Raw genomic sequence first — 27,905 nt, forward strand, 5'->3', positions numbered from 1 at the left:
CCTTTGCCAACAGCTTAATTCTCTTGTCCCAGGATCATCTACCACGATCACGCTTCTCGCCCCCTTTTAGAGCGTACCTGTCTTCTCTGCTCACACTTCAGAGCTTCTGAGATGAATGGAGAACGTCGCACAACAAACTCACTGGGGCAACCAAACATGACGCCTAGAGCTAACTGGGCCTTCGGGCTGCTTCCCGTTCCTACTGTGTATCCCTGCTCAGTTTCCTCTCCCACCCCCAGAGCAGCTGCTCTAAACCCTCACTCCTCAAGATCCCTTCTCACCTCCTCTTAGGCAACAACTTTGCTTTAAAGGGAAAGTGAAGGCGATTGAGCATGAAATTCTTCATCTCCTCCCACACCTACATGCTTACCTATATCTGCACAGATCCTTTCCTCTCGCCCTTCTGACAAGTGATAAATCTCCCTTCGCTGGACTAAAGCAAGTCCCTGCTAGATTCTTCATTCCTGAGATACTTACATACACCCAATATGTAAAATAACTAACGTGATGCAGATTTGGGCAGTTTGCATCTTCTTTGTTAACTTAAGTCTCAATGACTTCCTTCTCCTTGTAAAGTCTCCCTTAAAAGTGTATTTTCCTGGATGTTCCTCTATAAGCAAGTCCCCATCTTGTTTTCTTACAACCAAATTTCCTGAAAAGGTCTGAGGCTTTCCCTCCTCGCTTCCTAACCTCCCATTCATTCCTCAGCGCACCCTGCTCTGGCTCTTGTTCTGTTGAAACTGCTTTCCGAAGGTACCTAGTTGCCAAATACAATGGGGCACTTCTCCGTCCTTGTCTGGCTTCACCTCTCCATGACATTTGACACTGCTCTCTACTCCTTGAAGCTTGACTTTTTTGGCTTCTGTTACCCTGTTCTCCTGGCTCCTTTCACTTCTCTGGCCACTCCTTCTCAGTCTTCTCCTCCAACCTCTTAAATGCTGCTCTATACCTAGGGTCAGCCCTTGGTCTTTTCCTTGCTCTCTCTGGCAGGTGTCATCCACACCCACAGATTCCACAACAATAATTATATCTGTATCCCCAGCTGAAACCATTCTGCTGCGCTCTGGGCCGTATGTCCAATTGCCCTCAGGTGCCTCAAACGCCTTCCATCTTCAAGATGAGTTAAACTGAATTCATCTTTTCGCCAAAACTGCGCTTTTCATGTCACCACCATCTCTCTTCACCTTAGCCAGAAGCCTGGGATTCATTTCAATTTCCTTTCCCTCAAGCCCCACATCCACTAAGAATTTTCCAGACTGACATCAAACTATACCTTTCGATGCCATCCCCTTCTTTCCATCCCAACAGCCACTGTTTTAGTTCATCCTCTCGTGCCTAGACTTTTGCAACACTCCAGTCACCCTCCAGAATGATGCCTGAGTGGTCCTCCTAAAAGCACGCTTAATACATCAAAACCACTTAAGGGATCTCCAACTTCGGAAAGAACGGCTTTCGGGTTAGCCTCAGGCTGGAGGTCACTCCCAGAAACTGAGCAAAACTCGCTGCGGCGACCTCGCAGCAAAGAAGCCCCGGACCTAGGCGGGAATTAGGCCAGCCTAGGCCGCAGCCCCATCACCCCGGTGACAGCTCACGGCCCTGGGACGGCTCCGCGCGCCGCCTCCGCGCCAGGTGCGCCCACCCCCGGCCGGCTTTGGGCTCCGGCCGCCGGGGGCGGAGCCATTGCCGCCCCGCCCCCCGCGCCTGCGGGCCGGCCTCCGGTCACGTGACGGCGGCGCAGGTGAGCGCCGCTTCCGGGGTCGGGAGCCCGCCGCGCGGCCGCTCCGGCTTCTGCTCGGTCGGGTGCGCGGGAGACGATGGCGTCCTCCTCGGTCCCGCCGGCCACCGCACCGGCGGCGACAGCGGCCCCCGGGCCGGGTTTCGGCTTCGCCTCCAAAACCAAGAAGAAGCATTTCGTGCAGCAGAAGGTGAAGGTGTTCCGGGCGGCCGACCCGCTGGTGGGCGTGTTCCTGTGGGGCGTAGCCCACTCGGTGAGACCCGGCCCTCGCCCCGGCGGCCCTGCCGAGCCCCTCAGCTCCTGCGCCCCGGCGTCCCAGCTTCCAGGCTCCCGCCTCCCGAGCCCCTCGCGCGGCCACTCTCCCCGCGGCCGTCCCGGTCGCCGCCCACGCCACCCCCCGGCGTATCTTCTCGCTCTGGACCTTTCCCGAACGCAGACTTTTGTCTGCCCCTCCGCCCTTTACTCCTCAGCTCTAGGGCCGCCTTCCCCACCTGCAGCCCAGCTCCCTGCCTCCTTCCGGCCAGATCCGGCCTCAGCCCCAGGACCCGGCCCCGGCTGGAAGGACGTTAGGGGGAGTGGCTCTTCAGGGTTGGCGGCGGTGAGGTCTCGGGTGAGCGTGTGTGTGTGGAAGGGGAGCAGGGAGGGTGGCTGGGTGCGGGGGATCGTTCACTTTCCTTTCCGCCTTGCTTTCCAGCCGCCGTCCTTGACTTTGGAACCTTGGCTTTGGGGGAAGCGCCAGGCTTCCCGGACCTTCTAATCCTGCTTGTCCCTTCCTTTCCCTTCCAGAGGTACAGCATTTCAGAGAAGCTACCCCATCCTGAGCCTAGTGGCCGCACTCACTCAGGACCTATGTATATATGCCTTTGGTTTTAACTGCCTCCCCACTGCTGGCTGCAGTGATGGTGTTTGGTGTAAGTGGGGGTCATCTTTGACCAAAGAGAGGGCTGAGGAGCTCTGGTCCTGGGGACACTATGGTGGTGAACTTCAGAAGCAGGGAACTGCTGGAGGGGGTACGGCCTGAGAACAAGGAGGAGGCCAAAGAGGGCTGTGCATCTCCTTTCCTGAGGATACCTCAGGAGAAGGTATGTGGCAGGCAGTGTTTTATAAACCAGCTTCCTTGGATGGTTATAGTCATGGTAGGGTTGTGGAGGTGGAAGGGGGTGAGGAAGAACACAGTTTTTGTGACATTCTTAATTTGTGCCTGAGAATGTCATTTGGGGCCCGTCAGCTCCCTTTTGCACTTATGGCTCTGTGGAGTGTTCCCAGCTCCCTGGGTGGTAATATCTTACTAGCCAGTATCCAGTCTAAGGCACTTGGTATGGGCAGGTCTGATGGAGGTAGGCCTGCCTCCTATGTACCTTCCAGGTGACTTATCCATCCCTTTGGGAAGGATTGGGGGAGTCACACTGAAGACCTGCCTCTGCTTCCCTAGGTATATGTACTTCAGTCCCAATACCCCACCCTCCAGCCAACACACATTTACTTCAAGTGTCTGTAATGGAGAAATTCCGTGAACATATGTCTTTGTGATGATTCAGCCTGCTTAACAGCAGGTGGCGAGGAGGGGGCATGAAGAACCATAGCTGATTTTTAGGCTGGGAATCTCAAGTGGCTTTTTTTTTCCCTGGAGGAATATGTTCTGTCCTCCTTTTCTGCTGAGAATGAGGGGCGCTGGGTTTCACTGCAGTGTGTGGGATTTAGGTTAGACTGTACTTCAAAACCTCTGTGAACAATCAAGTAAGGATAGGAAAGCATCCGTGCATTCAGTTGATAAACACTCTGGACCACCGTGTGCCCAACACTGTGCTAGCTAGGCTCCTGAGAGATGCAGACGACTAGAACTGGTCCTTGCTCTGGAAGAGCTCACAATTTGGATGGGACTTACATAAACTAGTCATATGATCAGTGCACTATTAAAGGTGGGTGAAAGATACTGTGGCAACACTGGGGAGAAAGCACATCTCCTTGGGATTTCTTAGTACAGGATCTCCCTTTCCACTATGAGTTAGCCGACTGTGATTCTGGGGCCTGAGGAGAGTGTGTGATGATGCTTGCATCCTTTGAGCTGTGGGGTGGGTTGACTTGACTTTAGTGAACAGACTCCTAATGAGCTCATATGCTCCACCTGCCTACATTCCCTCTGAAATCAGCTGCTCTTGGGGGCCGGCCCTGTGACCTAATGGTTAAGTTCGGTGTGCTCCACTTTGGGGGCCCTGGTACGGTTCCGGGGTGTGGACCTAGACCACTCTTTGACAGCCATAATGTGGCATGACCCACATACAAAATAGAGGAAGATTGGCACAGATGTTAGTTCAGGGCGAATCTTCCTCAGGAAAAAAAAAATTAGCTGCTCTTCTTTTCCTTTACATCTAGGCAGGTGGGGAGCTACTGCAGAGAACTGGGTCAGAGCGGTCTAGAAGGACTGGTCCTGTTTGTAAGGAGATGCCTCCTGCGGGATACGGCCATGTCATTCTTGTTGCCCTTGACCCCTCAGCAGCCATTAACTTTCGCGTGTACTTTAAAGATGCCTTTTGTTTTGTTTTTAGTGGAGCATGGAACTGTTTGTCTTGAGTGTCTTGAGTCTGCTGAGGGTGTTTTTTTCTCTAGAATTTCTCACAGCTTTAAAAATAGTCTTGAGTTGCTCACAGGGTTTGCCTAATATAAAGTGACTGTTGTGAGCATGAAATTCCACGGGGGTGGAAGTGTGAGAGGCTGTGTGTGAGAGCTGCCTACTGCAGTCTTTGTTGGGCAGAAGAGGTTGGACACATTCTCTCACCTCTGTCAGGCGTAGGCATAACCAGTGTTTTTAAAGGAATGCGGTTTGAGTTGCCCTTTTCTGACTCTTTCCCAGACACAGTGTATAAGGACCTCTCCACACCCCTGCTCACTGCCTCCTTGTTCTTGTTTTGGTTTATCAGATCAATGAGCTCAGCCAGGTGCCTCCCCCGGTGATGCTGCTGCCGGACGACTTTAAGGCCAGCTCCAAGATCAAGGTCAACAATCACCTTTTCCACAGGTATGTGGGGATCCCCGCCCTTCTCATGTCAACCTTCCTAGAAAAGAGTAATAAGTAATTTTAAGAGTTAAGATTCAGTGAGTTGAATGTTTTCCATTTAGAAGGCAACTGACAAGTTGTATTGTCTAACCTCCTTCCCTATTCAGAAATTCGGTATTGTGCAAAGAAACCATTAAAATAATCTCCAGTGTTTCCTGCACTCTTTTATGTACGTACTAGTTTCTCTTTCCTCCAGCCTGGTTATTCCACAGAGTAAATACATTTAGATGCCATTCCTGTTAGCTCCTGATAGGGACTCCCTGAAAGAAATACCTGAATCCTCTAAGCTCTCAGTATCAGAAGATGCCATTCAAAACAGTGGTACCTCTTGCTGGTTTTAGGATGTCTCTAACTTGCTTGAGATTTGGGAAATGCTGCTGTTTGGATGGGCAGTAGATCCTGGTTCTACTTAAGCCACTTACCAGCCATATGACTTAAACAGGTCACTCAATCACCTTGAGTCACAGTCTTTCCTTCTTTAAAATGGGAATAATATACCTTTAAAGGACCTCACAAGAGTTTTATGAGAATGAAATAAGGTAATATGTGTGAAGGTGCTTTATAAACTGTAAAGCTCTATATAAATGTAATATTGTTACTTTGTTTTCTTACCTTGAAAACTCCCATTTCAGGGAAAATCTGCCTAGTCATTTCAAGTTCAAGGAGTATTGTCCCCAGGTCTTCAGGAACCTCCGTGATCGATTTGGCATTGATGACCAGGATTACTTGGTGAGAGTCCATTATGGGGTGAGGGTGGTCCTTTTTCCCTAACAACTGACGAATCCTTGGGACAGTCATGTTTGGAGAAATGAAAGCCTTGGAAAGTATTATTCTTTACCTTTTTGTGGTCCTAGGCATCTTCAAAAATCTGATGAAAGCTATAAACCTTGTCCTTGGGGGAAAAATGTAGATATATTAAAAATTTTGTTTTCAGTTTCATTCAGTCCATATATGGACACCAGATTAAGAACCCCTGCTCAGCCTATTACACAGGGGTTTTATCCATTTTCTGATGCATTCAGTTGACCATTATCCTATGACTTGCATCTCCATATAGAGGGGCAGGAAAAGATCCCTGGCCTCTGCTGTGTCCCCAGGTATCCCTCACCCGAAGTCCCCCGAGTGAAACGGAAGGCAGTGATGGTCGCTTCCTCATCTCCTATGATCGAACTCTGGTCATCAAAGAAGTATCCAGCGAGGACATTGCTGACATGCATAGCAACCTCTCCAACTACCACCAGGTCAGGCCTCTCCCCAGCCTCGTTCTTTCCCTCCACTCCCCCCGACTCATAGCTCAGCTGTCAGAGCACATGGGGAGACTTCCTATCCGTTTTCCTCCCTACAGCCCATTTTGCCTCCCCTAAGAAGCATTTGACACCATGTTTTTGAAAACTAGGAATTAAAAAAGAGAGCCTCCACATACCTATTTGTGTTTGATTAAATAGAATAATTTAGAAATGTTCCTTATCATTTGGTACCTACAGTCTAAAACGCTGTGGATTGACACATAAAACGCGCACACGTAGCAAAGTTTGACTATAGACTAAGTCAGATTTAGGTGAAGTGTTAACACCAAAGCTACTATCAGGAATAAATGCAGTGTGGGGAGAAAACCAGAATAAATGCACAACTGGGATAAATTGGAGGGGAAAAGCCATGATTATGTCCAGTCCTAAGTGGGATTAGAGAAGCTATTCTGTCTGATCAGATTAATTTGGAATATGGAATTTCTGGAATATTTTAGTGATAAAAACACTGCCTGAATATCTTTCAACTGAAGAAAAATCTCACCAAAATCAATGAGCAATGAATAAATGAAAGGCTCTAAAAGGAGTCTTTGGTTTATTGAACAAATATTGAATGTCTGTTATTACTAGGCCCTACGTTAGGCAGTGGAGAAAGAGGTGAGTGAAATGGTTGGGGCCCTTGCACATCTCTTGGTCTAATGGCAGAGAGCAGCAAGCTAGCATTAGCACACAACAAGATGTGTGCAATAGTAGATGTGTGTACAGAATGCTCTGGGGCTGCAGAGGAAGAGCATCTCAACTCATCTCCGGGAAGAGGTGCATTGGGAGGCTCAAAGAGAGTTTTAGAGAGAGTATCATAGGAGCTGATTCTTGAAAGACTAGTAGGGACTAACCATTGGATGAAGTAGAAGAGAGCACTCTAGGCAAAGGAAAACAGCAATTGTAAAGGCACAGAACCATGAGAGAGCTTGGTGTTGGGGAACTGCAAGAAAGTCAGTGTGGCTAAGATATGATGTTGTCGAAAAACAGTTAGGCAGGAGTCAGGCTGTGAAGGCTTTTCTAAGCCACGCAGAGAGTTTGGGTTTTATCCTGAAGGTGGTTTGTAGGGGAGTGGTATATATGTTACTTAGAAATAACACCAAGCATTGTAGAGAAAGTGACAGCATTTTAGGGAATGGAATGAGGGCAGGGAGGGAACTGGAAGTGGAGGTAGCAGTTGGGAGGTAATTGTAATAGTCTAGGTGAGCAATGACAGGGGCCTGGTGGAGTGACGGCAGTGGAGATGGTGAGCAAGAGCTATGTGAGAACTGTGGGAATTAGGCAGAGGTGCCTCTAAGTTCCTGGTTGGGGTAACTGGGTGCCCATTCACCAACAGTTGGGAAGCAGAAGAAGAAACAGGTTTTTGGAGGAAGACAGTTTTGATTTAGACATGTTGAGTTTGGGGTTTCCGCAGTCCATCCAGGTATAGCTGTCCAGTAAGTGGTTGGGGTATGGAGTTCAGGAAAGAGGATTAGACTAGGAGTCTAAATTGGAGAGTTATAAGTAAATAGATGGTAATTAAAGCCATGAATTAGATAATTATTGAAGAGAAATGTGGAGTGAAATGAAAAGAAAGTTGAGGACAGAACTTTAAGGAACAAGTAGAAAAAAGAGCCCATGAAGGAGACTCAGAGTAGACGGACGCTCCTAATGATTTATGCTCTACTCCATTCCACACAGGATTTGAGGACGGAGGAGGATCAGAAGGGTGGTATGATGGGAGCAAGGGTGAAAAGAGGTTTAAGGAGAGACTAGCAGTAGTATCAAGTGTCGCCCAGTTGCACTAGATAGCCATTGGATTTGGGAACCGAGGGATTTGGTGGAGGGAGGGGCAGAGAGATTTCAGAGGGGAAAGGAGAATATAAATCTGATTTCAGTGATCCGAGGTGTGAATAAGAGAAAGGAAGTGGATTGATTGCTGACTAATTTTCTGAGAGGTTGGCTATGAAGAGAAGTAGGCAGCAATACTGAGAGGGAGAGAGATGGTAGCATTGAAAGAGGAAGTTTTTTTTAGAATCCAAATTATAGGCCATCATGCAAACATTTTTACTACGGGAATCTAGCCCACTCAGAAAAATTGGTCTAGATAAAATCATTTCATTGAAAAGCAGATGTAATTTCTAATCCTGGTTCTGTGACCACTTGCATAGAAAAAGGGTCTAAAAGAAGGATGATAACACCTACCTTGCCCATCTCGAAGAATGATAAAGATGAATTGAGAAAAGGTGCTTTAAAATTTAGAGACGTTATACAAATGGAATAAATCAGAGGAGAGGCGGATTCAGAAGCCATGAGAATAACCAGGGCATCTTTAGAAAGCACACCTCCCCCCTCAACTTTTGACCTTCTTGTAACCTCTCTACTTGACGTTTTCTGGCCCCCTCTGGAATGGTAGTGTTTGAATTCCCATCCCTGGGCTTCGTGTATCTGCTGCTCAGCCTCTCCGCGTTCCTTCCTCCCTTCTACCCAGTACATTGTGAAATGCCATGGCAACACGCTGCTGCCCCAGTTCCTGGGCATGTACCGAGTCAGTGTGGACAACGAAGACAGCTACATGCTGGTGATGCGCAACATGTTTAGCCACCGTCTTCCTGTGCACAGGAAGTATGACCTCAAGGTAAGGAAAGGAGAGCCAGGCCCGAGGGGGAGGCTCCTGATGTCTGAGGGTGGAGAAGGGCCTGGGACGGCACTGGCCGATTCATTTTGAAGGAAAGAAGATTGGGCTTGAGCATTTATCTTAGGAGCTGGATCCTGACTATTCTTTTAGCCACATCTGCTGACTTGTCTTTGGGTCTCTCCACAGGGCTCCCTAGTGTCCCGGGAAGCCAGCGATAAGGAAAAGGTGATACTGATTTTAGGTGATAGGGTGAGGGATGGGGAAGGGCAGGTGAAAGGGATCTTCTTAGGATGAAGAGGTAGGGGTCACCAGCTATTTCTTCTTGTCTTAAAGCACTGGGAAAAAGACGTACAGTTGTACCGATCCAGGGATTGTTTGGACGGGGCAGGAGGAACAGCTGCTTTGTCACTGGCATGGGTTATTCCATGTGGAAGGTTTGGGATGGGTGAGGATGCCAGCCTTTAAGAGCAAAATGCTTACCCTCCACCTCCCACTCTGGGCTCTCCTATTCAAGGAGCTATTTTTGCTTATGAAGAAGAAAGAAAAGTCAGCATAGAGGGTCTTGATTGAAAACCGTAAGCAGAAAGTAGTGGGCTGTGACTTGGAGCACAGCTGCAGTGAGTGTTTGGGGAAGCCACTGGAGGTGAGAACAGACTCTGGGGCAGCACTCCAGTGTGGATCGGGTGCGAGAGGGACTATGAGAGCTCTTTCCCCTAGAGGCTCTGAGTTAAATAGAGCCCTAGATAGAGCAGAGTCCTCTGGGACCTTGGGGGAAGGTGCCAAGATGTCCCTTTACCTATTCTCAGGTTAAAGAATTGCCCACACTTAAGGATATGGACTTTCTTAACAAGAACCAGAAAGTTTACATTGGTGAAGAGGAAAAGAAAGTCTTTTTAGAGAAACTAAAGAGAGATGTGGAGGTAATGACTGAGGTGTTCTGGGAATGGCTTTGTTTCCTTTTTTGCTCCCCAGAGGTTAGCTCTCTCTCCCATTCACAATATGAGGGAACTCCTCCCCTTCCCTTTATTCTTTGGGCTCTCTGCATGTAGGGGAGTTGGATATGAGATGTGAAAACCCCCTAGAGGGGACCCATGGAGCAGGGAGCTAGACTGAGCTAAAAGGATAACCTTAGATACCAGGACATTTAGGTACTAAAGGGCAATGGTATACTCCCAACTCGCCAGTTTCACACTTCCTTTCCCAGGAGGGCCCCAGAAATTCAGGGGTGGAGGTATAAGGGTGGTACCTGGGAATGGGGAGGGAGAGCTGGGGTGTCTGATTTGTCAGTGGGGTCTCAGTTCCTAGTGCAGCTGAAGATCATGGACTACAGCCTTCTGCTGGGCATCCACGACATCATTCGGGGCTCTGAACCAGAGGAGGAGGGACCTGTGCGGGAGGAGGAGTCCGAGGGGGATGGGGACTGTGGCCCGACAGGACAACCTGCTCTGGTGGGTTCCTATGGCACCTCTCCTGAGGGAATCGGCGGCTACATCCATTCCCATCGGCCCTTGGGCCCTGGAGAGTTTGAATCCTTCATTGATGTCTACGCCATCCGGAGTGCTGAGGGTGAGAGAGATCCTGGAAATTTTAAGGGTGGGGAGGGTTGTCCTTGGGGGGCAGAGACCAGGGTGGTGGATGGAGAGGCTGGTTAGCTTTTCAGAAGAGATCTGACTGGTTCCTGGGAAGAGGGAATTGGGGCTATACTTGCTCTTCATTGCTGGTCCCTCTCCCCAGGGGCCCCCCACAAGGAGGTGTATTTCATGGGCCTCATTGACATCCTGACACAGTATGATGCCAAGAAGAAAGCAGCTCATGCAGCCAAAACTGTCAAGCATGGGGTGAGGGTTCCCCAAAGCCATTCCTTTCCTATCTTGACTGTTCTTTGGGAAGAGAGAGCATCTCGTGCCAGAGCAGTGGGGTGGCAAAAGGATAAAGGGTTGAGTCTGGAGTGGAACAGGGGGTGGGCAGTGGGGAAGGTGGGTGGGTGGCCTGATACAATGTTCCATACCTCCTCTCACAGGCTGGGGCAGAGATCTCTACTGTCCATCCTGAGCAGTATGCTAAGCGATTCCTGGATTTTATTACCAACATCTTTGCCTAAGAGACTGCCTGACTCCATGGTGACTGCTGCTTTCTGTTCAAGGTGGTGGGGTTCTGAGAGGTTTGGGGGGATTGTGGATATTCTGGCCACTACTTCTTCTCTTCCTCCTTTGCTAAATTCAGGCTATGGCTCCTTCCATCCAAATAACTCCGTCTTATTGAGTAGGCTCTTCCTGGCCCTTGGAAATACGTCATCCCTTTTCCCCTTTGTCCAGTTTTCCTCTTCCTCCCTCCCCTCCAACGAGTCTGCTTGCTTCATGAGGGCATTACTGTTGACTCTCCCAAGTGCCTTGATCTTTGTCAAATGTCCTGTTGTTTCTGTAACATAGGAGGAGCTGGGGAAGGGGGTGGTTTGCCGTCTTCAGGACCTGACTGGACAGATGGACCTGACTCAAGCAGCTACTCTGGATGCACTTTGCTGTGTGGGATGAACTAAGAGTGTTTGAATTTTGCTGATAACTTTATAGAACTCAGTGTGGCACGCTTCCTTCCCAGTGGGCCCTGGGATAGAAGATTTTCAAGATACTACAGATGTGGGTGCAGGCATACACACATATGATGGGACATGGCCAATCTTACCCACCGTTGGGGTGGAGAGTGGTCAGCAGGCTGGCACTTCATGGAGGTGGGACCTACGAGGACTCTTGATTATGCAGGGAATTGGAGAAGGTCTCTGTCAGGGATTGACTACTCTCCAATCTCTTCCCTCACCCCACTTCCACTCCCACCCCTATACTTCTGGGCACAGGAGCCCAGAGATTGCCAGAGTGTTCCATCCTGGGGAAGGTGTTTGATTCTCTGTTGCTGCTTTTTCCCCAGGACCTCACACCCTTCCTGGGGCTGGAACCCTTCAGTGGGGATATGGGCCAGTTCTGGAGGCTGGGATGATGGGCCAGGGGTGTAAGGTTCATTCTCCATGTTAAATTTCCTTTCTTCATGTCTACCCATCCCTGAGGTTTTAGTCCTAGCAGGAGGGAATATCTCTACCTGGGTCAACCCTGGTCATTTCAAAGGATGGAAGTCTCAAGTGTGAGAACCTCCTCTGCTCCCTGGAGATATGCGCCTAGCATACTCCCTTCCCCCACCTCTTCTCAAACCCTTTTTCCAGTTGGTTTTGTTGTTCTTGTCTCTTCTGTCCTGGCTTATACTGCTACTGTGCCTCCCAGGGGACAGATGGCTTTCTTTGTCATCTTCACTCTTAATCCCCAGAGAGGAGTCAGAGCCATAACTCAATCACCCAGCCCTCTCCAAAGAGAGTTGAGTTGATGTGTGATAGTCTTAGAATGTAGAGGACCCTGATGAGCTGAGATAGTGTCCTCCCCTCCCCCCAATGCTTTAGGGGCTAAGGCAGCCATTCTTCCTGCTATCCTCCATCTCCCTTGAGGCTCCTACATTTTTTTTAAACATAAAGATGGGTATACCAGCAACTGGCCTGTGGGGATGCAAAGATTCTTCGCTCTGTATCTGGCTGGACTGATCTGTCTCACAGGAAGTCATGAGGTCATGAAGAATTCCTCTCTCCCTTCCATCTTCTGCTCCAAAGGAAGTAACAAGAGGCATCTCCAGTTAAGGATTGGAGCCCCTATCATACCTTCCTGTCAGGAGCCTAATGGGTCTTTTTCTTTCCCAGTCTGCCTTTCCCCTGTTGAATGCAATAAAACTCCATGACACCAGCAACTGTTCTTTAGAAATGGGTTTTCTGACCATGTGGCTAATGTATCATGAGCAGTATGGTCTCCTTCATTTGTTGTTTCTGTTTTTCATCTTTTTTTGTTTTATTAATTAATAGAAAAGATCTTGTGTATGTACTCCCATTACTGTCACTATATAGAAAATAAATTATTGAATCTGAATTCCTTCACAGAAATGCCTCTTGTTTCCCCCTTCCCCCTTTTCTGAGGAAGGCTGTGCCTAGGGGTACAGAGACCAGAAGGAGAATTCTCATCTTTAAGTTGTTGGCCCCTAACTAAGAAATGCGGGTCTCTAGACAGATGGCTGTGAACTTCAAAGGCGGCAAGGGGTGTGCATGGGAATGGAAAACTCATTCTCCAGCTTTGTGGGAATCCAGCTATAGGGGGGCCAGGGAGAACTGAGGTGAAGTGACCCTCTTCCCTCAGGTCCTGGACTTGACCACACTCCCATCTCAGTAAAGGTGAGTGAGCCTCTCAGTTCACGCACACTAGCACCACAAGCACTAGCACCGCAGGCATGCACGAGCTAAAAGAGAAGGAATTCAGTGTTCCCCCAGGCTTCCTGGGAAAGATGTCCTCTGCCTGGAGGGCAAGAAGAGTACAGCAGGGTCCTGGGAAAGTGAGGAAGAAAGTGACCAACCCTCCAGCCCAGAGGGGGAGTGAAGAAGGGGGTGGACAAATAGAGATTGTTGCCAGTCTGGGAGATGAGTACTGCTTGGTGTGGAGGCCTTCTGGCTGGTGGAAAAACCTGGCTTGATGTGGCCCCAGGGAAGTGAGTTCGACTGGGGGCGGAGATTGCTCTGATGTGGGAAGCAGAACAGAGCACAGCTTTTTTTTTCTTTGACAGTTTTTAACTCTATTTCAACCATAGACCTGACACTACCACCACCCCAAGACATTTTTAAAAAATGTATTCACTTCCTGTTCTGCACCAGCCTCAGTATCCCTGTTTGTGCAAAGAGAAAAATCAGAGGCACTTACCCATAGCCACCTAGGAGCAGGTTGTTGGGGTCACAGAAGGTAACAATCCAGGAAAAGGCAAGAGATGAGGGAGGGTATTGAAATGGTTTAGTCCTGGGGTTTATTTTTTTAGAACCGATGCTATTCCTTTTACTGTGACTCTTCTTCCCGTCCCACATTATTCCTCAAAGACCTTTCCAGCGTAAGGCTCACAGAAAAATTGCCCCCTCTTCCCCATCTACCTAAACCAACACTCCTCACCCACCCATCCGCCAGCAGCTCCCAGAAGCTGCCACGCAGCTGGCTGGGAAAAAGGGAGAGGGTTCCTGCTGGGAGGGGAAACGAGAAGGGTGGCGTCTCTGAGGGATTTAACCTCCTACCTTCGGTTCCACGACGCCACCCCCTCCCTCCAAAGACTGGGACGGCGCCTCCATTTTTGTTTTGGGGCGGAAGGGCAGGGGCTGGTGGATAGAAGGGGGTCAAAGAAAACGGCGGTTATCACCCGAGAGGGGGAAGGGGGTGCTGTCCTCCTTCCCTTCCCCTCAGTCTGCACCCCCTGCAAACTGCCCCCACCTTCTCGGGGTCTCCCCCGCCTTGTTGCTAAGGCCCAGACCGTCATCCCAGCAACAGCCTCAGTCATGTGACCGGCAATGGCGGCGCTGACGGGAGGTAGGTGAGCCCGGCGCCCCCCACACCCACCGCGCGCCCCCCGGGCCCCGCTCGCACCCCCCACGCGCCCTCCCGCTCCCCCTGCGCCCCCTCCTCCGCCTCCTTCGCCCGCGCGCGGCGCCGGGGGCCCTCCACGCCCGGGCGATCCTCTTTCTATCACCCTCCAGCCTTGGCCTCCATTTGGGGGTTCTGGGGACTGCGATCGGCCGACATGCACCCCCGCCCATGATGGGGCTCCAGGGGCTCTGGCGAGAGGGCTATGTGGGGAGTTGGTTCCGGGTCGGGTCTTGTAGGAGGTCGTGGGGGGAGGGGTAGAGCTGCCTCGGTTGATGCCCCCCAGAACCCGTGCCCTTCCCGGCTGCCCCTCCGCCGGCCTCTGTCCGGAGGGAGGGACTGGCTCATGTCCGGCCTGGCTTGCCCCAGAGGAATCAGAGACCCAGCATAAACTGTGGCCCCGCCTCCCTTTTCCGTGCCAGCAGGACTTGGAGCTAAGGACACCTAGGTTCTGGGCTCCCTCTGATGGGGAAGGGGGTGTTCCACCTGGAAAGACGGTATGAGCCGAAGCTCTAGGCTTCCAGTTTCACTTTCTGAATCTCGAGGTGCGTCTGGCCTTGAGGGAACTAGGATGGAGGCACAAACGGAAAGCCCCTCCCCTTTGCATCAGTTAAGGAATTGAGGTCACACTAATTGCCCCTCTTTCTATTTGAGCTGCATTTGGAGGTGGTGTAGAGATAGCTCTGTAGCCCAACGCGGCCAGACTCAGGGGAAACATCAGGCTCTTCCAGCCGAGCCCCTGCGGGAGCCCCACCCCTCCCTAAATGCAGACTAAATTGCTGACCGGCTTGCACTTCGCGCTAGGTGCGCTGGGTTTAAAAGGTGACGGTGAGAACTTTGTTATTGCAGGGGCTGCTGCCACTTTGTTCGCATTCCAAACAGACTTCTGCAGAAGAGACTTGGTTCGCTCTCAAGGAAGGCTCCCTAGCAGTAGGGGCTGAATTATTTGGGAATGTGGAGCAGAGCAAGGAGTTGGGGAGCATAGGAGATATTCTTGTCCATGTGATCTGAGGGAGGTGGCAAGAAAGACCTCCATCTGTGTGGGTCTTTCTCTTCCTGACTTCTCTTATCTGTGCCCTAGGCTTTCTGGAGAGCCTCAGAGCTGGGGGAGAAAAGAGGAAAGTTAGCATGTTCAAGTTCCCTCTTTAGCAACTAGGAGAGAGGCTGGGGATGGAATTCTGCAGGAGAGAAGGAAAGGAAGTGGAAGAGGAGTTTTTGTTTTGTTACTAGACTGGCTGGGGAAAACTGGTAACATTTGTCATCATAACCCTTTACCTTGCCCCTTCCCCCGCAGCCCTGGTCAGCTGAGTGTGGAAAGTGAGGGACTGCTGCTGCTATCATCGTCCATGGGCTTTCCAGGTATCTACCTCCCAAGACAACCTCGACTTTGTCCTTTAAATTGGTTTCCCCCATTCCATGTTCCAAGTAATCCCATCCCCAGGAACTTACACCCAGGCTCCCATCTCTGTGACTGGGCTGTGGGGTAGGGGCATGTGGGAACGGAGGAGGGGGTTTCTCACTTTCCCTCGTTTTCCTTTCCACTCACCAGGTCACACAACCTACAAGTAGGGCGCAGGGACACAGAGAGAGAGCCTGCATGCCAGTTCTAAGCTCTTCAGGATCAAAGTGAGCAAAAAGGAGGTTAAAAAGTCTCCCTCCCCTTGAAAGAACCCAGTTTTCACCCGGGGAGGGGGAGGGGCAGATTGTTTCTGTGATCCTGGGAGGAGTGTAAGGAGAACCAAGATTGATGTTTGGCCTAGAAGATAAATAATAAAGTTATAGAAATTTTCTTGCTCTTCAGTGGGTGCTGGGGTTTGAAAGATGAGAGGAGACTGAAGATGAACTTGGGGGAGGAGGTGGGGGTTGGACTTTGAGAGAGTAGAGGTAATACAGGTTTGGAAAGGAACTTGAAGTAGGAGGCACTGACATTTGTCAAATGGGGACCCCCCACCCTGAGTCCCTTTCACCCTGGGGGCAGTGTCGTTCGTCCTGTCCAGAATGGCAGCCTGTGGAGGCACCTGCAAGAACAAAGTGACTGTCTCCAAGCCTGTGTGGGACTTCCTGAGCAAGGAGACCCCAGCCCGGCTGGCCCGGCTTCGGGAGGAGCACCGTGTGTCCATCCTCATAGATGGCGAGACTTCTGACATCTATGTTCTCCAGCTTTCCCCACAGGGCCCGCCCCCAGCCCCTCCCAATGGGCTCTACCTGGCCCGGAAGGCTCTCAAGGGGCTGCTAAAAGAGGCCGAGAAAGAGCTGAAGAAAGCTCAGAGGCAGGGGGAGCTTATGGGCTGCCTGGCTTTGGGGGGTGGGGGGGAACACCCCGAGTTGCACCGCCCAGGCCCACCCCCTCTCCGAGCAGCCCCGCTCCTGCCCCCAGGGGCTCGGGGACTCCCCCCACCTCCTCCTCCTCTGCCCCCTCCTCTTCCTCCTCGCCTTCGGGAGGAGGCAGAAGAGCAGGAGAGCACCTGCCCCATCTGTCTGGGGGAGATCCAGAATGCCAAGACCTTGGAGAAGTGCCGGCACTCATTCTGCGAGGGCTGCATCACCCGGGCCCTGCAGGTGAAGAAGGCCTGCCCCATGTGCGGCCGCTTCTATGGGCAGCTGGTGGGTAACCAGCCCCAGAATGGGCGGATGCTGGTCTCTAAGGACGCCACACTCCTGCTGCCCAGCTATGAGAAGTACGGCACCATCGTCATCCAGTACGTCTTCCCGCCCGGTGTCCAGGGGGTAAGAAGACTACGGCCTGCCCTCACCCTTTGGTTTTCCCCAAGCTGATTCTCTGACCTAGGAAAACTGGGTGAGGGTGAGTGTTTGTTAGATGGGATACAGTCTTGCTGTCTCCCGGGGTGTCGTCCCACTCGGTGCCCTGGAGCTAGGACATCTCCTTGAGGCTCAGCTTTTCCATCCCCACAACCCTAAGCACACATGAAAATCAAATATGAGACAAAGGAATTGAATAGTTTCCTTGGTGAACCTGGATGTTGACAGATACTCTAGGCAGAGGAATTCTGTGGAGATGGTGGCTCAGGTGCAGGCAGGCACAGCTGGGAGGGATGTGACCCTCCTAACAGAGCTGGGAGTGTTACTCGCTTCCAGATTTATGACAGAGGAAAACCTTGATGACAGTGGAAGGTTAAAACAGGAGTGATCAAGATACAGGTGTCTTTCTGCTTGACAAAATAATTTCCATTTCTGGTTTGCAGAGGGATGAGGAAGCTCCGAAGATGGGTAATAGGAAAGTAGAACAGGTTGGACAGTGGAAGAAGCACTGGGAGTGTGGTCAGGTGGAGAAGGAAAGGCTGAAGGAGAAATTATTCTCAGTTTTCATATTTCTGCTGAGTTATCTGGAGAGTAGGGACCAGCTTCCTTCCATCACTTCTGAGAATCCATTTGTTGCTGAACTGAGACTTGGATCGAGACAGCAGAAAGAACCTCTTAACAATAAGGATTTTGTCCAGAAACCAGCTCCTCCTGCCCAGACCCTAGAGACTCTCCTTCCTTGAAAGGCTGTCAGCCTGTCGCTGCCCTGTCAGCAGGAGCTGGGGGTGCACAGACAGAAGGCTGGCTACGGCGACCCTCTGCGGCGTCATAGGCCTTAATGTGTCCAGCTGCTCACTGCCCACTTTACCTCCCCCTCCTTCCAGGCTGAACACCCAAACCCAGGAGTTCGGTATCCTGGCACCACACGGGTGGCCTACCTCCCGGACTGCCCCGAGGGCAACAAGGTGCTGACCCTGTTCCGCAAGGCGTTTGACCAGCGTCTCACCTTCACTATCGGCACGTCCATGACCACAGGGAGACCGAACGTCATCACCTGGAATGATATCCACCACAAGACCAGCTGCACAGGGGGACCCCAGCTGTGCGGCACTCCTTCATTTCCCTTCCCTTGGCTCCTCCCCTTTTTCATTTCCATTGAGGGAACACCACCAACCCCCCTCTCTCTGGGAACCTCCTAACCAGAGAGGACCACCCCCAAACTCTTCAACCATCTTCCATCCCAGTTTCTCCTACATTCAACCTGGTCCTGATGGGTGCAGCTTAACTGACAAAAATAAGCAGAATTGGGCTAAGTTTGGATAACCTTAGGGGAGGTGTGGAGGGCCAGGAATGGGGTACCCAGAAAGAGGGTGAGCACGGGGGTCATCTGAGTAACCCCAACAGCTAACCCTGACCCTCATTTTGCTTTGCTCTCAGGTTTGGGTACCCGGACCCCACCTACCTGACCCGGGTGCAAGAGGAGCTGAGAGCCAAGGGTATCACAGATGACTGAAGGACATCCACTTTGCAAGGCCCCTGCCGTACTCCACTAGGACCCAACGGAAGCCTCTGTACTCCTCTCTCCCTCTGCCCCCCACACCACACTAATGGGGACCTGTCTGACTGGGGAAGGAGTTCAGAGAGGGAAGGGGCAGTCCCTTCCCCTGTCCCGCACAGGCCAAGTGCTTCAGTGCAGTGTGAGCCACTCCCTTCTGGCAGGGCTGACCTCCCAGGCCCTGCTCCCCTTCTCCCCTGTACATACTCCCAGTTGCCCTGGCCCTCTCTTGCCCTTGGCTTTTTCGGGTTTGTGCTGTGCTCCAGTGACTAAGCTGAGAAAGGACCTGGGTGGGGAGGGCAGGGCCTCTTGAACACCCCTGCCCTCACACGCTTTTCTTCCTGAGCCTCGGGGTTGGGGGAATGGGGCTGCTCTGAGCCCGCATGGAGCCGGCTGTGTGTCTTCAGAAACAGTTCCCCTTCTACCTTAACCTTGTCCTTTCTCTCCTGTGTCTCTGTCTCTGTCAGTCTGTCTGTCTCCCGCTCTTCTCTGCCCCCTATAAGGAGCCTCCTTACCCTGTTCTGGAATCGCCGCCAGACTGTAGCTTTTAATTTAATAAAAATAAAGTAAAATATGCAACTCTCTATGCCACACCCGATCCGTTCTGTGGACCCGGAGGGGGTGGGGTGGGGAGCGGGACCTGCTGAGTAGGGGAAGGGGGTGGCAAACGGGAGCTCCCCGTGTGCCTCCCAGTCTCTCTGCCTCCAGAGGGCCTGGGGCCCCGGCCTGTGCATGGCGGGCTCCATAACAGCAGTGCGAGGCCCCGGATCACGCGTCAAAGCCGGAATCGGGATTAAGAGGGGTTTGTTTGTTGTTGAACTACGGTTGTAGAGAAAGAAACAACCCTACCCCTTTAGAGAAGTTTGGCTGGGGTGGGAGTGGGGGCGGAGCCGGGCAGGGGGAGGATTCGGCGGCAGCAACTCCCCGGACGCACGCAGGCCTCCGAGCCCCCCAGCTTCCGTGCCCCCTCGGCCCTGAAACTTGGAGCAGGGTAGGGGTCCAGGATGAAGCCCCCGGACCGCCCCGCCCCTGGCCGCACTGACCGGATACTGGGGGTCATGGGGGGCATGCTGCGCGCATGCGCCCTACCCGGGCAGGAGGGGGTAAGAAAGGGGGACCACGGTGGGGTCTGGGATCTTTAGGGGGCTTCAGGCGGGCTGCACCCCACAACTCAGTTTACCTGCAAACAGGAATTCTGCGGGGCAGTGGCAGGAATCCGAGAGTTCTATTAAGAGGGCCATAGCCACGTTCTGGGTGAACCACTCCCTCCACCCCAGCCTTGGCGACCCCTTTATAACAACGTGGATTTTGACAGGAGGGAGAAGGGGAAGCGGGAGGTCAAGGCTGGGCGTGGAGGGCGGGTTCCTTAGGATCGTTCTGTCCCCGCAGCCCCCGAAGAGAAGCCCCCTAGGGCCGGGGGGGACCGAGCCAGAGTCTGACTGTACGGAGGGGCATCAGAAAGGGGAGCGTGAACGGGAGGTCCCAGCCTGGGCTCCGCTGCCCGGTAAGAAGCTGCGGGTGGGGTGGGGCACAGTTTGCCGTCCTGCGCAAAGTGGCGAATTCAAAGATTTGCTGCTCTCATTAGCATAAAGGTTCGGATCTAATTTGCATGAGACCCATTTAATCGCCGAGACCTCCACGCTTCTTTTCGCCCTCTAGTCCTCTGTGTGTCCCCCACCTCAGCCGGTCCCGAGCCCCCGCAGGCGGAGTGTCCCCGCGCCCCACCCCTGGCCCCTCGCCAGCCCAGACTCCAGGACTTCGCCTTAATTGGCGATTAGCCTCAGCCGGAGTCCCGGGGCCTGGAGGAAAGAAGGGTCCGCCGAGAGGGCGGCACCTGGGCTGTGTTCCCCACAAAGAGCTCCCCATCCACGCATCCCCTACTGGGGGGCCTTGCCCACCCCTGCGCGGCTAGGGACAGTCTCAACCCCAGGACATCTTCGCACAGGCCAAGGCCCCATCCACCGCGCCCTTCCCTACCGCGGAGGCTGAGGGGCGACCCGGGCAGACCCCGCCGCCCGGCTTAACCCCCAGCCCAGCGCTCCGCAGTCAGAGCCCGAGATGCGGGAGGGAGGGTGAACCCGTAGCGGGGGCGCCCAGGTTGGGGAGGAGGGACCGAGGCGCTGGGGACGTGGAGTGGGAACGTGGTGGTGCCTGGGGGAGGGGGGACTGGGGCGGGAACCCAGCACAGGCTGGGAGGGGGGACGGGAGGGAGAGGGCGGAGCTGGGCCGCAGAGGCCCCTCCCCGCGGCAGCACCGCGGCGGGGCCTGTTATTCGGCTCGCGGCTCGGCCGGGACCCGCGCAGCGCCAGTGACTCGGGGAGTCGGCCCCCGCTCCTCCCTGCCCGGGCCTAGAGCCACCCCCAACCCGAGAGGCCGGAGACGGAGCTGGAGCGGCTGCCGCATCCCGGCCCAGCCTTCCCCACTATCCCTCCCCTCCCCTCTGGACATCTGGACCCTGGGCCCCGCACCGACAGGGTTCCGGAAACCCTCCCCGCCCAGCGCGGCGGCCCGGCCCCGCGCCACCCTCTCTGCAGAGCCCCCAGCCCTCCTCCAGACCAGACTTCCGCTTACCCCTGGACGCCCCCTCCCTGGTCCCTCCCTCCCCCTCTCCCCCAGCCTGGAGTGGGGTAGGAGGGAGGGGGGGTGTGCGCCCTGCGCCGTCCCCGCCCCGCCCCCCGTGATTCCCCCTGCATGGCCGGCCCGGGTGGGGGGCGCGGGGGGGCCCGGGCGCCATGCGGGGGGGGCACAAGGGGGGTCGCTGTGCCTGTCCCCATGTGATCCGAAAAGTGCTGGCAAAATGCGGCTGCTGCTTCGCCCGGGGGGGACGTGGTGAGTGCGAGGTCGCTAGGGCCCAGTGTTGAGTGGGGGGCGGGCTGAGGGTTCAGGACATCTGTCAGCCCGGGCCCTAGGGATGTAGAGGCTGGAGGCTGTACCTGTGTTTTTCAGGAAAGTGGCTTCATAGATGAGCTCTAAGATCCCTTCTGCCTCCAAATTTCTATCAGTTCAAGTTAAGGAAATTGGGGAAGGGGCAGGGGACTCCTCTCTTTCCTGTAGTCAGCTGGGTATGAGAGAAACCCATCCACAAGCCCCTTAGGCCTAGAACCGCATTTTCCCTCAAATCCTTTTGCTGAGAATTGACTTCACATCTGAAGAGCGACAGGGGGATGGAGGAATGAGGGTGAGGGGTCTACCAGGGGCTTTATCACAAATCGCAGCTCCTCTGTCCGTGAGCCCAGGCCAAAGATAACTCTGATGAGCTCTCCTCACCTGCCCCGTCTGTTGGGTTTGTGCCTCGGTTGGGGAGGTGGGCTGCATAAGTCTTGTCTTTTTATAGTCATTACTGTACTTGGTGGAGGAGAGGTCTGGGGGTGGCAGATGGGCTCCTAGCTCTTTTTCTCCTTCCCCTTCTCAGAGAATGGTCTGTACCCATTGGAAGGGGGAGGGTTGTAGGAGAGCAGATGGCCACCCCCAGCTTCCAGTGTCAGCCCAGATGGCTGCCCCCACCCCCGTATCTGTGCCATACTCAGGATGTGGGGGAAACTCCACATGTAACCGGGGTTCCAGGCCTGGGGAGCCAGGTGTTTACTGTCCTTCCTCCCAAGGTGCCCTGGTGGAATTTTCTATCCTGGCCAACTAAAATGAGGATGGCAAGAGAGAGGGCCCTGGAGGAGAGGGGCTGAACATCATAGAGAGGAGACTCTGGGAGTTCCCTAGGGACCCTGAATCGGGAGCTGGAGCAATATCTATCTCCCCCTCTTTCCCTCCCTCCCATTAGAGTCCTATTCCATTGCTGGCAGTGAGGGGAGCATCTCAGCTTCGGCTGCCTCGGGTCTGGCTGCCCCCTCTGGCCCCAGCTCTGGCCTCAGCTCTGGCCCTTGTTCCCCGGGCCCCTCAGGGCCAGTCAGTAGCCTGAGAAGATGGTTGGATCATTCTAAACGTTGTCTCAGTGTGGAAACTGAGGCAGATGGTGGCCAGGCTGGACCATATGAGGTGAGCAGGGAACACCACAGAAGCATGTAGGACATCCATGAAGGACACTGGGAGAGAGGGCAGTTTGGGGGCCACTGGTCATTGGAGAGACATAGCTACTGTCGCTGACCTCTGACACTTGACCTTTGGCCCCTAGAACTGGATGCTGGAACCACCTCTGGCCACAGGAGAGGAGCTGCCGGAACTGACCCTGCTGACCACATTGTTGGAGGTCCCTGGAAATAAGACGCAGGTATGAAGAAATGGGTCTGGAGTGACTCCGCTCACCCAAGAGGTATGCATTTGCTTCCTCTAGGATATTCTTCCCTTCCAGCCACCTGAGGAGGAGACTTTGTCCCAAGCCCCTGAGAGTGAGGAGGAACAGAAGAAGAAGGCTCTGGAAAGGAGTATGTAAGTGTCCTTACACTTTTCCTCCACCCCACAACTTCCAGAGGACTGTCCTTCCCATTTTAGATTTGAGACTTGGAATTTCCTCTGAGGTTGGCTGTGGTGATGAAGGGGCTGCTAGTCCAGCAGGGAGGAAGTGGCTAAACTAAGGATGTGCACTGCTGCTCTCTTCCCAGGTATGTCCTGAGGGAACTGATAGAGACAGAGAAGATGTATGTGGACGACTTGGGGCAGATTGTGGAGGTAGTTCCCTTTTCTCTTCCCAGCCCTGGCCCAGCTCTTTCCCTTTGCCCAGGGCTAGTTTAAGAGATGCCTTGGGGCGCAGGGGTTCCCATCAGGGCTGGCCCCACAAACTCATGCTCCTACCCCAACCTTCCCACAGGGTTATATGGCCACCATGGCTGCTCAGGGGGTCCCTGAGAGTCTTCGAGGCCGTGACAGGATTGTGTTTGGGAACATCCAGCAAATCTATGAGTGGCATCGAGAGTGAGTGGTGGATCCCTGAGGGGGCGGGGAAGGGCATATGTCTGGTTGTCTCTATTCTGCCCCTGGGCCCATCGTTGCCTGATGAACGTTTAGAGAGGCTTCATGGGAAGCACTGCTGGGGCAGACAGCTCTACATTGCAGGGTGGGGGTATTTGACCTACCTTTTCCCTGCCAACCCCTCCAGCTATTTCCTGCAGGAGCTACAACGATGCTTGAAGGATCCTGATTGGCTGGCTCAGCTATTCATCAAACATGTGAGACTTGAGGGGCTGGGGCCCAGGAGGGAAGGGTTTGGGCCTGGGTGAGGGCTCTCTGGAGATGTGCTCTTTCTCCTCACTCACCTTGCTCTTTCTTAAACTTCACCCCTGTAGGAGCGCCGGCTGCATATGTATGTGGTGTACTGTCAGAATAAGCCCAAGTCGGAGCACGTGGTGTCAGAATTTGGGGACAGCTACTTCGAGGTCAGTGACTGAGGTACCTTGGGGGAAGGGTGACAGAATCCGCATGAGCAGGGTTTCCAGGCTGCATAACCACCCTGTCCCTGTCCCCAGGAGCTCCGGCAGCAGCTGGGCCACCGCCTACAGCTCAATGACCTCCTCATCAAACCAGTGCAGAGGATCATGAAATATCAGCTGCTGCTCAAGGTCAGGCCCCCTGCTCCCTGGGGGCACAGCTGGTTGGGACAGCCCTTTCCTCCGTCATCTCCCCAGGGTTCCTAAGGCTCCCCCCAGACCTCCCGGGGGTCCTCAGGGGAGGATGTGAAAGCTTCTAAGGATGTCCTTGTGACCTCCCTGAGCATTTCTTTTCTATGTCTTAGGATTTTCTCAAGTACTATAGTAGAGCTGGGATGGATACTGAGGAGCTAGAGGTGAGGACTCCCAGATCTTCCAGGATACACCATGCACACCTTGTCTTCTTAGTCTCCCGGGCCCCCTAGCTCCTTGGGTGGTGTACAGCTGTCTAGTTTTTAGGGGGAGGCTGGTTGGAGGTTGAAACACAGCCTGAAGAGTCTTCTTTCCCAATAATGACAATGCTCCTCTCTTCGTCTGGGTCCCAGCGAGCTGTGGAGGTCATGTGCTTTGTGCCCAAGCGCTGCAATGACATGATGACCCTGGGGAGACTGCGGGGGTTTGAGGTATGGAAATGGAACAGGAAACCGGAGGCCCAATGCTCTTCTGCCCCAGTCTGAGCACTCGGCAGGTCCTTATGGGGAATTGTCCTCTCCTGGGGCTGACCCCATGGTTGGTGGGGAGTGTCGGGGAAGGAGGGAGGAGCAGAGAGTTGCCCATTTTCTCTTGTTTTTTCTTGAAGGCCACTATTCTTTGGTTCTAGGGTAAACTGACTGCTCAGGGGAAGCTCTTGAGCCAGGACACATTCTGGGTTACGGAGCCTGAGGCTGGGGGGCTCCTCTCTTCCCGGGGTCGAGAGAGGCGTGTCTTCCTCTTTGAGCAAATCGTCATCTTCAGCGAGGCCCTGGGGGGAGGAGTGCGAGGTGGAACGCAGCCTGGATATGTGTACAAGAGCAGCATCAAGGTGGGGAGCCCTCTGACTGGGTGGGGGCGAGGCCTCTGCAGGGATGTCTGGCTCTTGGATTTGCAAGATGGGGCAGGAACCAGAGAGGGCCTGAAGAATTTGAGGGCTGTCTCCTATTTGCCAATCCAGGTGAGCTGCTTGGGACTGGAGGGGAACCTCCAAGGTGACCCTTGCCGCTTTGCCCTGACCTCCAGAGGGCCAGAGGGTGGGATCCAGCGCTATATCCTGCAGACTACAGACCCCGCAGTCAGTCAGGCCTGGATCAAGCAAGTGGCTCAGATCCTGGAAAGCCAACGGGACTTTCTCAATGGTGAAGCTCCCACCCTCCCTCCCCCACATGCTCCCTCAGCCCCTTGACCTCCTGAATCCCTCACTGCCCAATCTCCAATCCCTGCCCTCTGACCCGGGCTTCTCTCTGTCTCTCATCCCCATTTTTCCACTACTAGCTCAAGATTTGGTAACTCAGGATCCCCTAAAACCCCAAGCAATTTACATTGACTGCCTGTCCTTGGGATGGAGGGCAAAGAGGGAGGATGACCTGAGCAGAGCCCCTAGGGAAAGGATCTGTATCTGCTGTAACCCTCCTTCTGTTCCTGTCTTTGCCCCAGCATTGCAGTCACCCATTGAGTACCAGAGACGGGAGAGCCAGACCAACAGCCTGGGGCGGCCAGGAGGGCCTGGGGTGGGGAGCCCTGGGAGAATTCGGCCTGGAGACCGGGCCCAGGTCAGCACACACGCCCCCATCAATGGTTCTCTCCCCTCCCTGCTGCTGTTGCCCAAACCGGAGATGGCCAGAGCCGCCCTGCCCCTGGACACACAGGTATGAGGAATGGAGTTCCCTGGTTGTAGGGGCAGAACGGGGAGGGCCTCTCTGGTTCAGGGATCCCCAAATCCCCCTCCCTCATATCGTCCCTTTCTTCCTTTTGTCTGCCCCCTCCTACTTCCCATCTCTTACCTTTTGCTCTTCCAGTTTAACCTTGGGGGAAGTTGATGTCTCAGATAACCTAAGATGTCTGGCAAGAGGAGGTGGCTTGGCTAGGAGCTTACACTGAAAAAACAGGAGTGAGAGTGGATTCTTGAGCTTTTTTGATCCTCTGACTTGAGTCTTTTTTCAGGCCCTCAGTGACATCTCCCAGGCTCCTCATGACTCCCCTCCAGTTCTAACAATTCCAAACACCCCTCCCCGCCAAGCCAGACTTGCCAAGCTGGATGAAGATGAGCTGTAACTGGTGAAGGCCACGGGGGTGGTGCTGACTCAGCCACTCTATTCCCCAAGGAACTTCAGGGCAATCCTTCTGGCACCGCCCAGGAAATCCTCCTCTTGGTGTGCCTAGAAGGCAGGCAAGGCTGAGATGGGTGTCAACTTGGAGGAGGGTACCTAGACTCAAAAGGACTTCTTTCTGCCCAAGGAACACAGATTCCTTTCGCTCCCACCCCTATGCATGCATCACAGGTCCCCCAAAAGGAGGATATGTGGGTGGGTGGGTGGGAGGGCTGGGGCAAGGGCCAGATACAAATGATTAGTTTGGTTTTGATTTTGTTTTTTCTGTTTTCTGAGAATAAAGGTTTTGTTATATCACTAAGGCCGCTGTCTTGGCAGAGGGAAGGGGTCAGTGGGGTGAAGTGGCATGGAAGGGATCAGCTGACCTCTCAAATCAGTCATTTGAGCCGGAGTCTAGTGAAAGGAGGAGAACACAGGGTGAAAGATGGAAGACGTCGTTCTCTTGTCCCTCACCTGCAGTTGCAGCATCTCTCAGTCCAGACCTGGAGCTAGGGGCCACTGGAACGCAGCTCTTTGATGTGTCCTCCCCTTTACCCAGCCCTTCTTTCCCTCCCATCTGGCCTCTGTTGTAGACGCCCGTGGAAAGCCCAGTGTAGTGTGACTCCCCCATTCCCAACACCCAGATTCTAAAGCACCAAATGCCCAATGTACCTTTCCTTCTGAGGCCTCCATGTTCAGCTGAGGAGAAGGGGAAGGTGGAGAGGATGCTGGGGGCTGTGGCCCCTTCTGGCTCTGGGTCTCTTTATTTTTGCTGTCTGGGAGGTCATAAGGCGTATCCACCCTGAGGAAGGGAGTCTTCTTTAAGCCACAGACCCAAGAGTAGAGAGCCAAAGGGGTCTTCACCCCTCCCGACTTCTGGGACAGGGAGAGCCAAACATGCGGAGATCCATGTCCAGACACCCTGTCCTGGGTCCTTGGGCATCAGTATGTCCACTGTGTCCACTCCACTCATCCCCTGGGCCCGGTCACGTGTACTTGAGCTTCCTCAGCAGACAATAGACTGCTGGGGTGGGAGGGTGAGGAGGAGCGGGAGCCTCCCTGAGGGCCTGAGGTCCCTCTGGCCGACAATGGGGGGAGGGACCACTAAGGGGGGGACAGGACGTACAGCCCAGATAAGACTTCTGGGGAACAATAGGAGGAATTGAAGAGGGGAGACCCACCCTTACTGTACCCCACCCCCAAGGCTTTGGGGTCAGGGACTGGGGACCAGAGAGTGATGGGGCGGGGTGCTGAGGATTCTTGTGAATGGAGGAGGGGATAGGGCAAATAGCAGGATTCGGGAGCTCAAACCTTTGTGTCTCTTTAGGGACCACAGGGGTACGTGAGGTGGGTGGGTGACCCTGTTGTGCTTAATTTAACGACACCTACTTCGTGGATAGCACTTGAATGTAATAAATGGTACTTCAGCTTTTTTGGCTTCTAAGAAATAAAGTTAAAATTTCCTCTGTATTTTCCCGGAGGCCCTGAACTGAGAATTTAGGCCCAGCCGCCCCCTGCAGAGGTGTGGGGTGGTGGTTCTCTGTCCTTGTGCAATATATGTAGCTGCTTCCCATCTCAGAAGTTTGTGAAACTGCTGAGGCCAATGGAGCCCTTACACTTTCTTGGGGGCAAGCTGTGCCCCGTGAGGATTTGGGTCTGGGGGCAGAAGGAGGGCATTCAGAACCACGCTGAACTTTCTTGCTGGGGAATGCGGCGGCTCTGGGAATGACCAGGAACCCTAGAGGAGCCAGCTCCTGTCTCCAGCC

General features: G+C 53.5%; 3 protein-coding genes and 1 long non-coding RNA gene across 17 annotated transcripts; 3 read left to right on the top strand and 1 right to left on the bottom strand.

Moving 5' to 3' along the window:
- Window positions 1-1,606: 1,606 nt before the first annotated feature.
- PIP4K2C (phosphatidylinositol-5-phosphate 4-kinase type 2 gamma) lies at window positions 1,607-12,646 on the top strand. 4 transcript variants are annotated; one of them, XM_014844009.3, is made up of 10 exons: window positions 1,607-1,988; window positions 4,654-4,751; window positions 5,423-5,519; window positions 5,888-6,031; window positions 8,547-8,693; window positions 8,880-8,918; window positions 9,500-9,613; window positions 9,992-10,259; window positions 10,428-10,531; window positions 10,714-12,646. In XM_014844009.3, exons 1-10 carry the CDS (start codon window positions 1,815-1,817, stop codon window positions 10,792-10,794), a joined length of 1,266 nt encoding a protein of 421 aa, XP_014699495.1. In that variant the 5' UTR covers window positions 1,607-1,814; the 3' UTR covers window positions 10,795-12,646. The 4 variants fall into 4 exon arrangements, with proteins under 4 accessions (XP_014699495.1, XP_014699496.1, XP_044611758.1 ...); XM_044755823.2 differs by having other exon boundaries at window positions 1,732-2,817; XM_044755824.2 differs by lacking the exon at window positions 1,607-1,988 and adding an exon at window positions 2,435-2,523.
- A 1,004-nt stretch (window positions 12,647-13,650) lies between these two features.
- DTX3 (deltex E3 ubiquitin ligase 3) lies at window positions 13,651-19,066 on the top strand. Of its 8 annotated transcripts, none has more exons than XM_070495253.1 (7): window positions 14,084-14,113; window positions 15,017-15,069; window positions 15,462-15,526; window positions 15,717-15,793; window positions 16,146-16,894; window positions 17,812-18,029; window positions 18,365-19,066. In XM_070495253.1, coding segments are annotated over exons 4-7 (1,044 nt in total). In that variant the 5' UTR covers window positions 14,084-14,113; window positions 15,017-15,069; window positions 15,462-15,526; window positions 15,717-15,792; the 3' UTR covers window positions 18,441-19,066. The 8 variants fall into 8 exon arrangements, with proteins under 8 accessions (XP_044611760.1, XP_014699502.1, XP_070351355.1 ...); XM_070495255.1 differs by having other exon boundaries at window positions 14,092-14,113; window positions 15,017-15,097; XM_044755825.2 differs by lacking the exon at window positions 15,017-15,069 and having other exon boundaries at window positions 13,651-14,113; window positions 16,165-16,894.
- A 211-nt stretch (window positions 19,067-19,277) lies between these two features.
- On the top strand, window positions 19,278-26,131 carry ARHGEF25 (Rho guanine nucleotide exchange factor 25). Of its 4 annotated transcripts, XM_014844019.3 has the most exons (16): window positions 19,278-19,585; window positions 19,872-19,986; window positions 22,258-22,472; window positions 22,609-22,704; window positions 22,786-22,862; window positions 23,036-23,102; window positions 23,242-23,345; window positions 23,530-23,599; window positions 23,717-23,806; window positions 23,897-23,989; window positions 24,163-24,213; window positions 24,403-24,480; window positions 24,678-24,878; window positions 25,008-25,188; window positions 25,487-25,698; window positions 25,994-26,131. In XM_014844019.3, exons 1-16 carry the CDS (start codon window positions 19,487-19,489, stop codon window positions 26,102-26,104), a joined length of 1,860 nt encoding a protein of 619 aa, XP_014699505.2. In that variant the 5' UTR covers window positions 19,278-19,486; the 3' UTR covers window positions 26,105-26,131. The 4 variants fall into 4 exon arrangements, with proteins under 4 accessions (XP_014699505.2, XP_044612183.1, XP_070351351.1 ...); XM_070495250.1 differs by lacking the exon at window positions 22,258-22,472 and having other exon boundaries at window positions 19,570-19,585; XM_014844021.3 differs by lacking the exons at window positions 19,278-19,585; window positions 19,872-19,986 and adding an exon at window positions 21,075-21,311.
- Window positions 23,688-27,106, bottom strand: LOC139041656 (uncharacterized). Its single transcript, XR_011497204.1, has 4 exons — window positions 26,812-27,106; window positions 26,080-26,208; window positions 25,834-25,926; window positions 23,688-23,823 (listed from the first exon to the last, which is right to left on the bottom strand). It is a non-coding gene; the product is annotated as an uncharacterized lncRNA (long non-coding RNA).
- Between the last annotated feature and the right edge of the window lie 799 nt (window positions 27,107-27,905).

Source organism: Equus asinus, chromosome 22 (assembly GCF_041296235.1).
Source record: "Equus asinus isolate D_3611 breed Donkey chromosome 22, EquAss-T2T_v2, whole genome shotgun sequence".
Lineage (NCBI taxonomy): Eukaryota > Metazoa > Chordata > Mammalia > Perissodactyla > Equidae > Equus > Equus asinus.

What these genes read in the sequence shown, in the direction of transcription:
- PIP4K2C (XM_014844009.3), top strand. Translation starts at nt 1,815, where the DNA reads ATGGCGTCCTCCTCGGTCCCGCCGGCCACCGCACCGGCGGCGACAGCG. An exon ending in TTGATGACCAGGATTACTTG is followed by an intron (nt 5,520 to 5,887) that starts GTGAGAGTCCAT and finishes CTGTGTCCCCAG; the next exon opens with GTATCCCTCACCCGAAGTCC. An exon ending in AACTAAAGAGAGATGTGGAG is followed by an intron (nt 9,614 to 9,991) that starts GTAATGACTGAG and finishes GTGGGGTCTCAG; the next exon opens with TTCCTAGTGCAGCTGAAGAT.
- DTX3 (XM_044755825.2), top strand. Translation starts at nt 15,765, where the DNA reads ATGCCAGTTCTAAGCTCTTCAGGATCAAA. An exon ending in TCCCGCCCGGTGTCCAGGGG is followed by an intron (nt 16,895 to 17,811) that starts GTAAGAAGACTA and finishes CCCTCCTTCCAG; the next exon opens with GCTGAACACCCAAACCCAGG. An exon ending in TGCACAGGGGGACCCCAGCT is followed by an intron (nt 18,030 to 18,364) that starts GTGCGGCACTCC and finishes CTTTGCTCTCAG; the next exon opens with GTTTGGGTACCCGGACCCCA.
- ARHGEF25 (XM_014844019.3), top strand. Translation starts at nt 19,487, where the DNA reads ATGAAGCCCCCGGACCGCCCCGCCCCTGGCCGCACTGACCGGATACTG. An exon ending in AAGGCTCTGGAAAGGAGTAT is followed by an intron (nt 22,863 to 23,035) that starts GTAAGTGTCCTT and finishes CTCTCTTCCCAG; the next exon opens with GTATGTCCTGAGGGAACTGA. An exon ending in TGGATACTGAGGAGCTAGAG is followed by an intron (nt 24,214 to 24,402) that starts GTGAGGACTCCC and finishes TCTGGGTCCCAG; the next exon opens with CGAGCTGTGGAGGTCATGTG.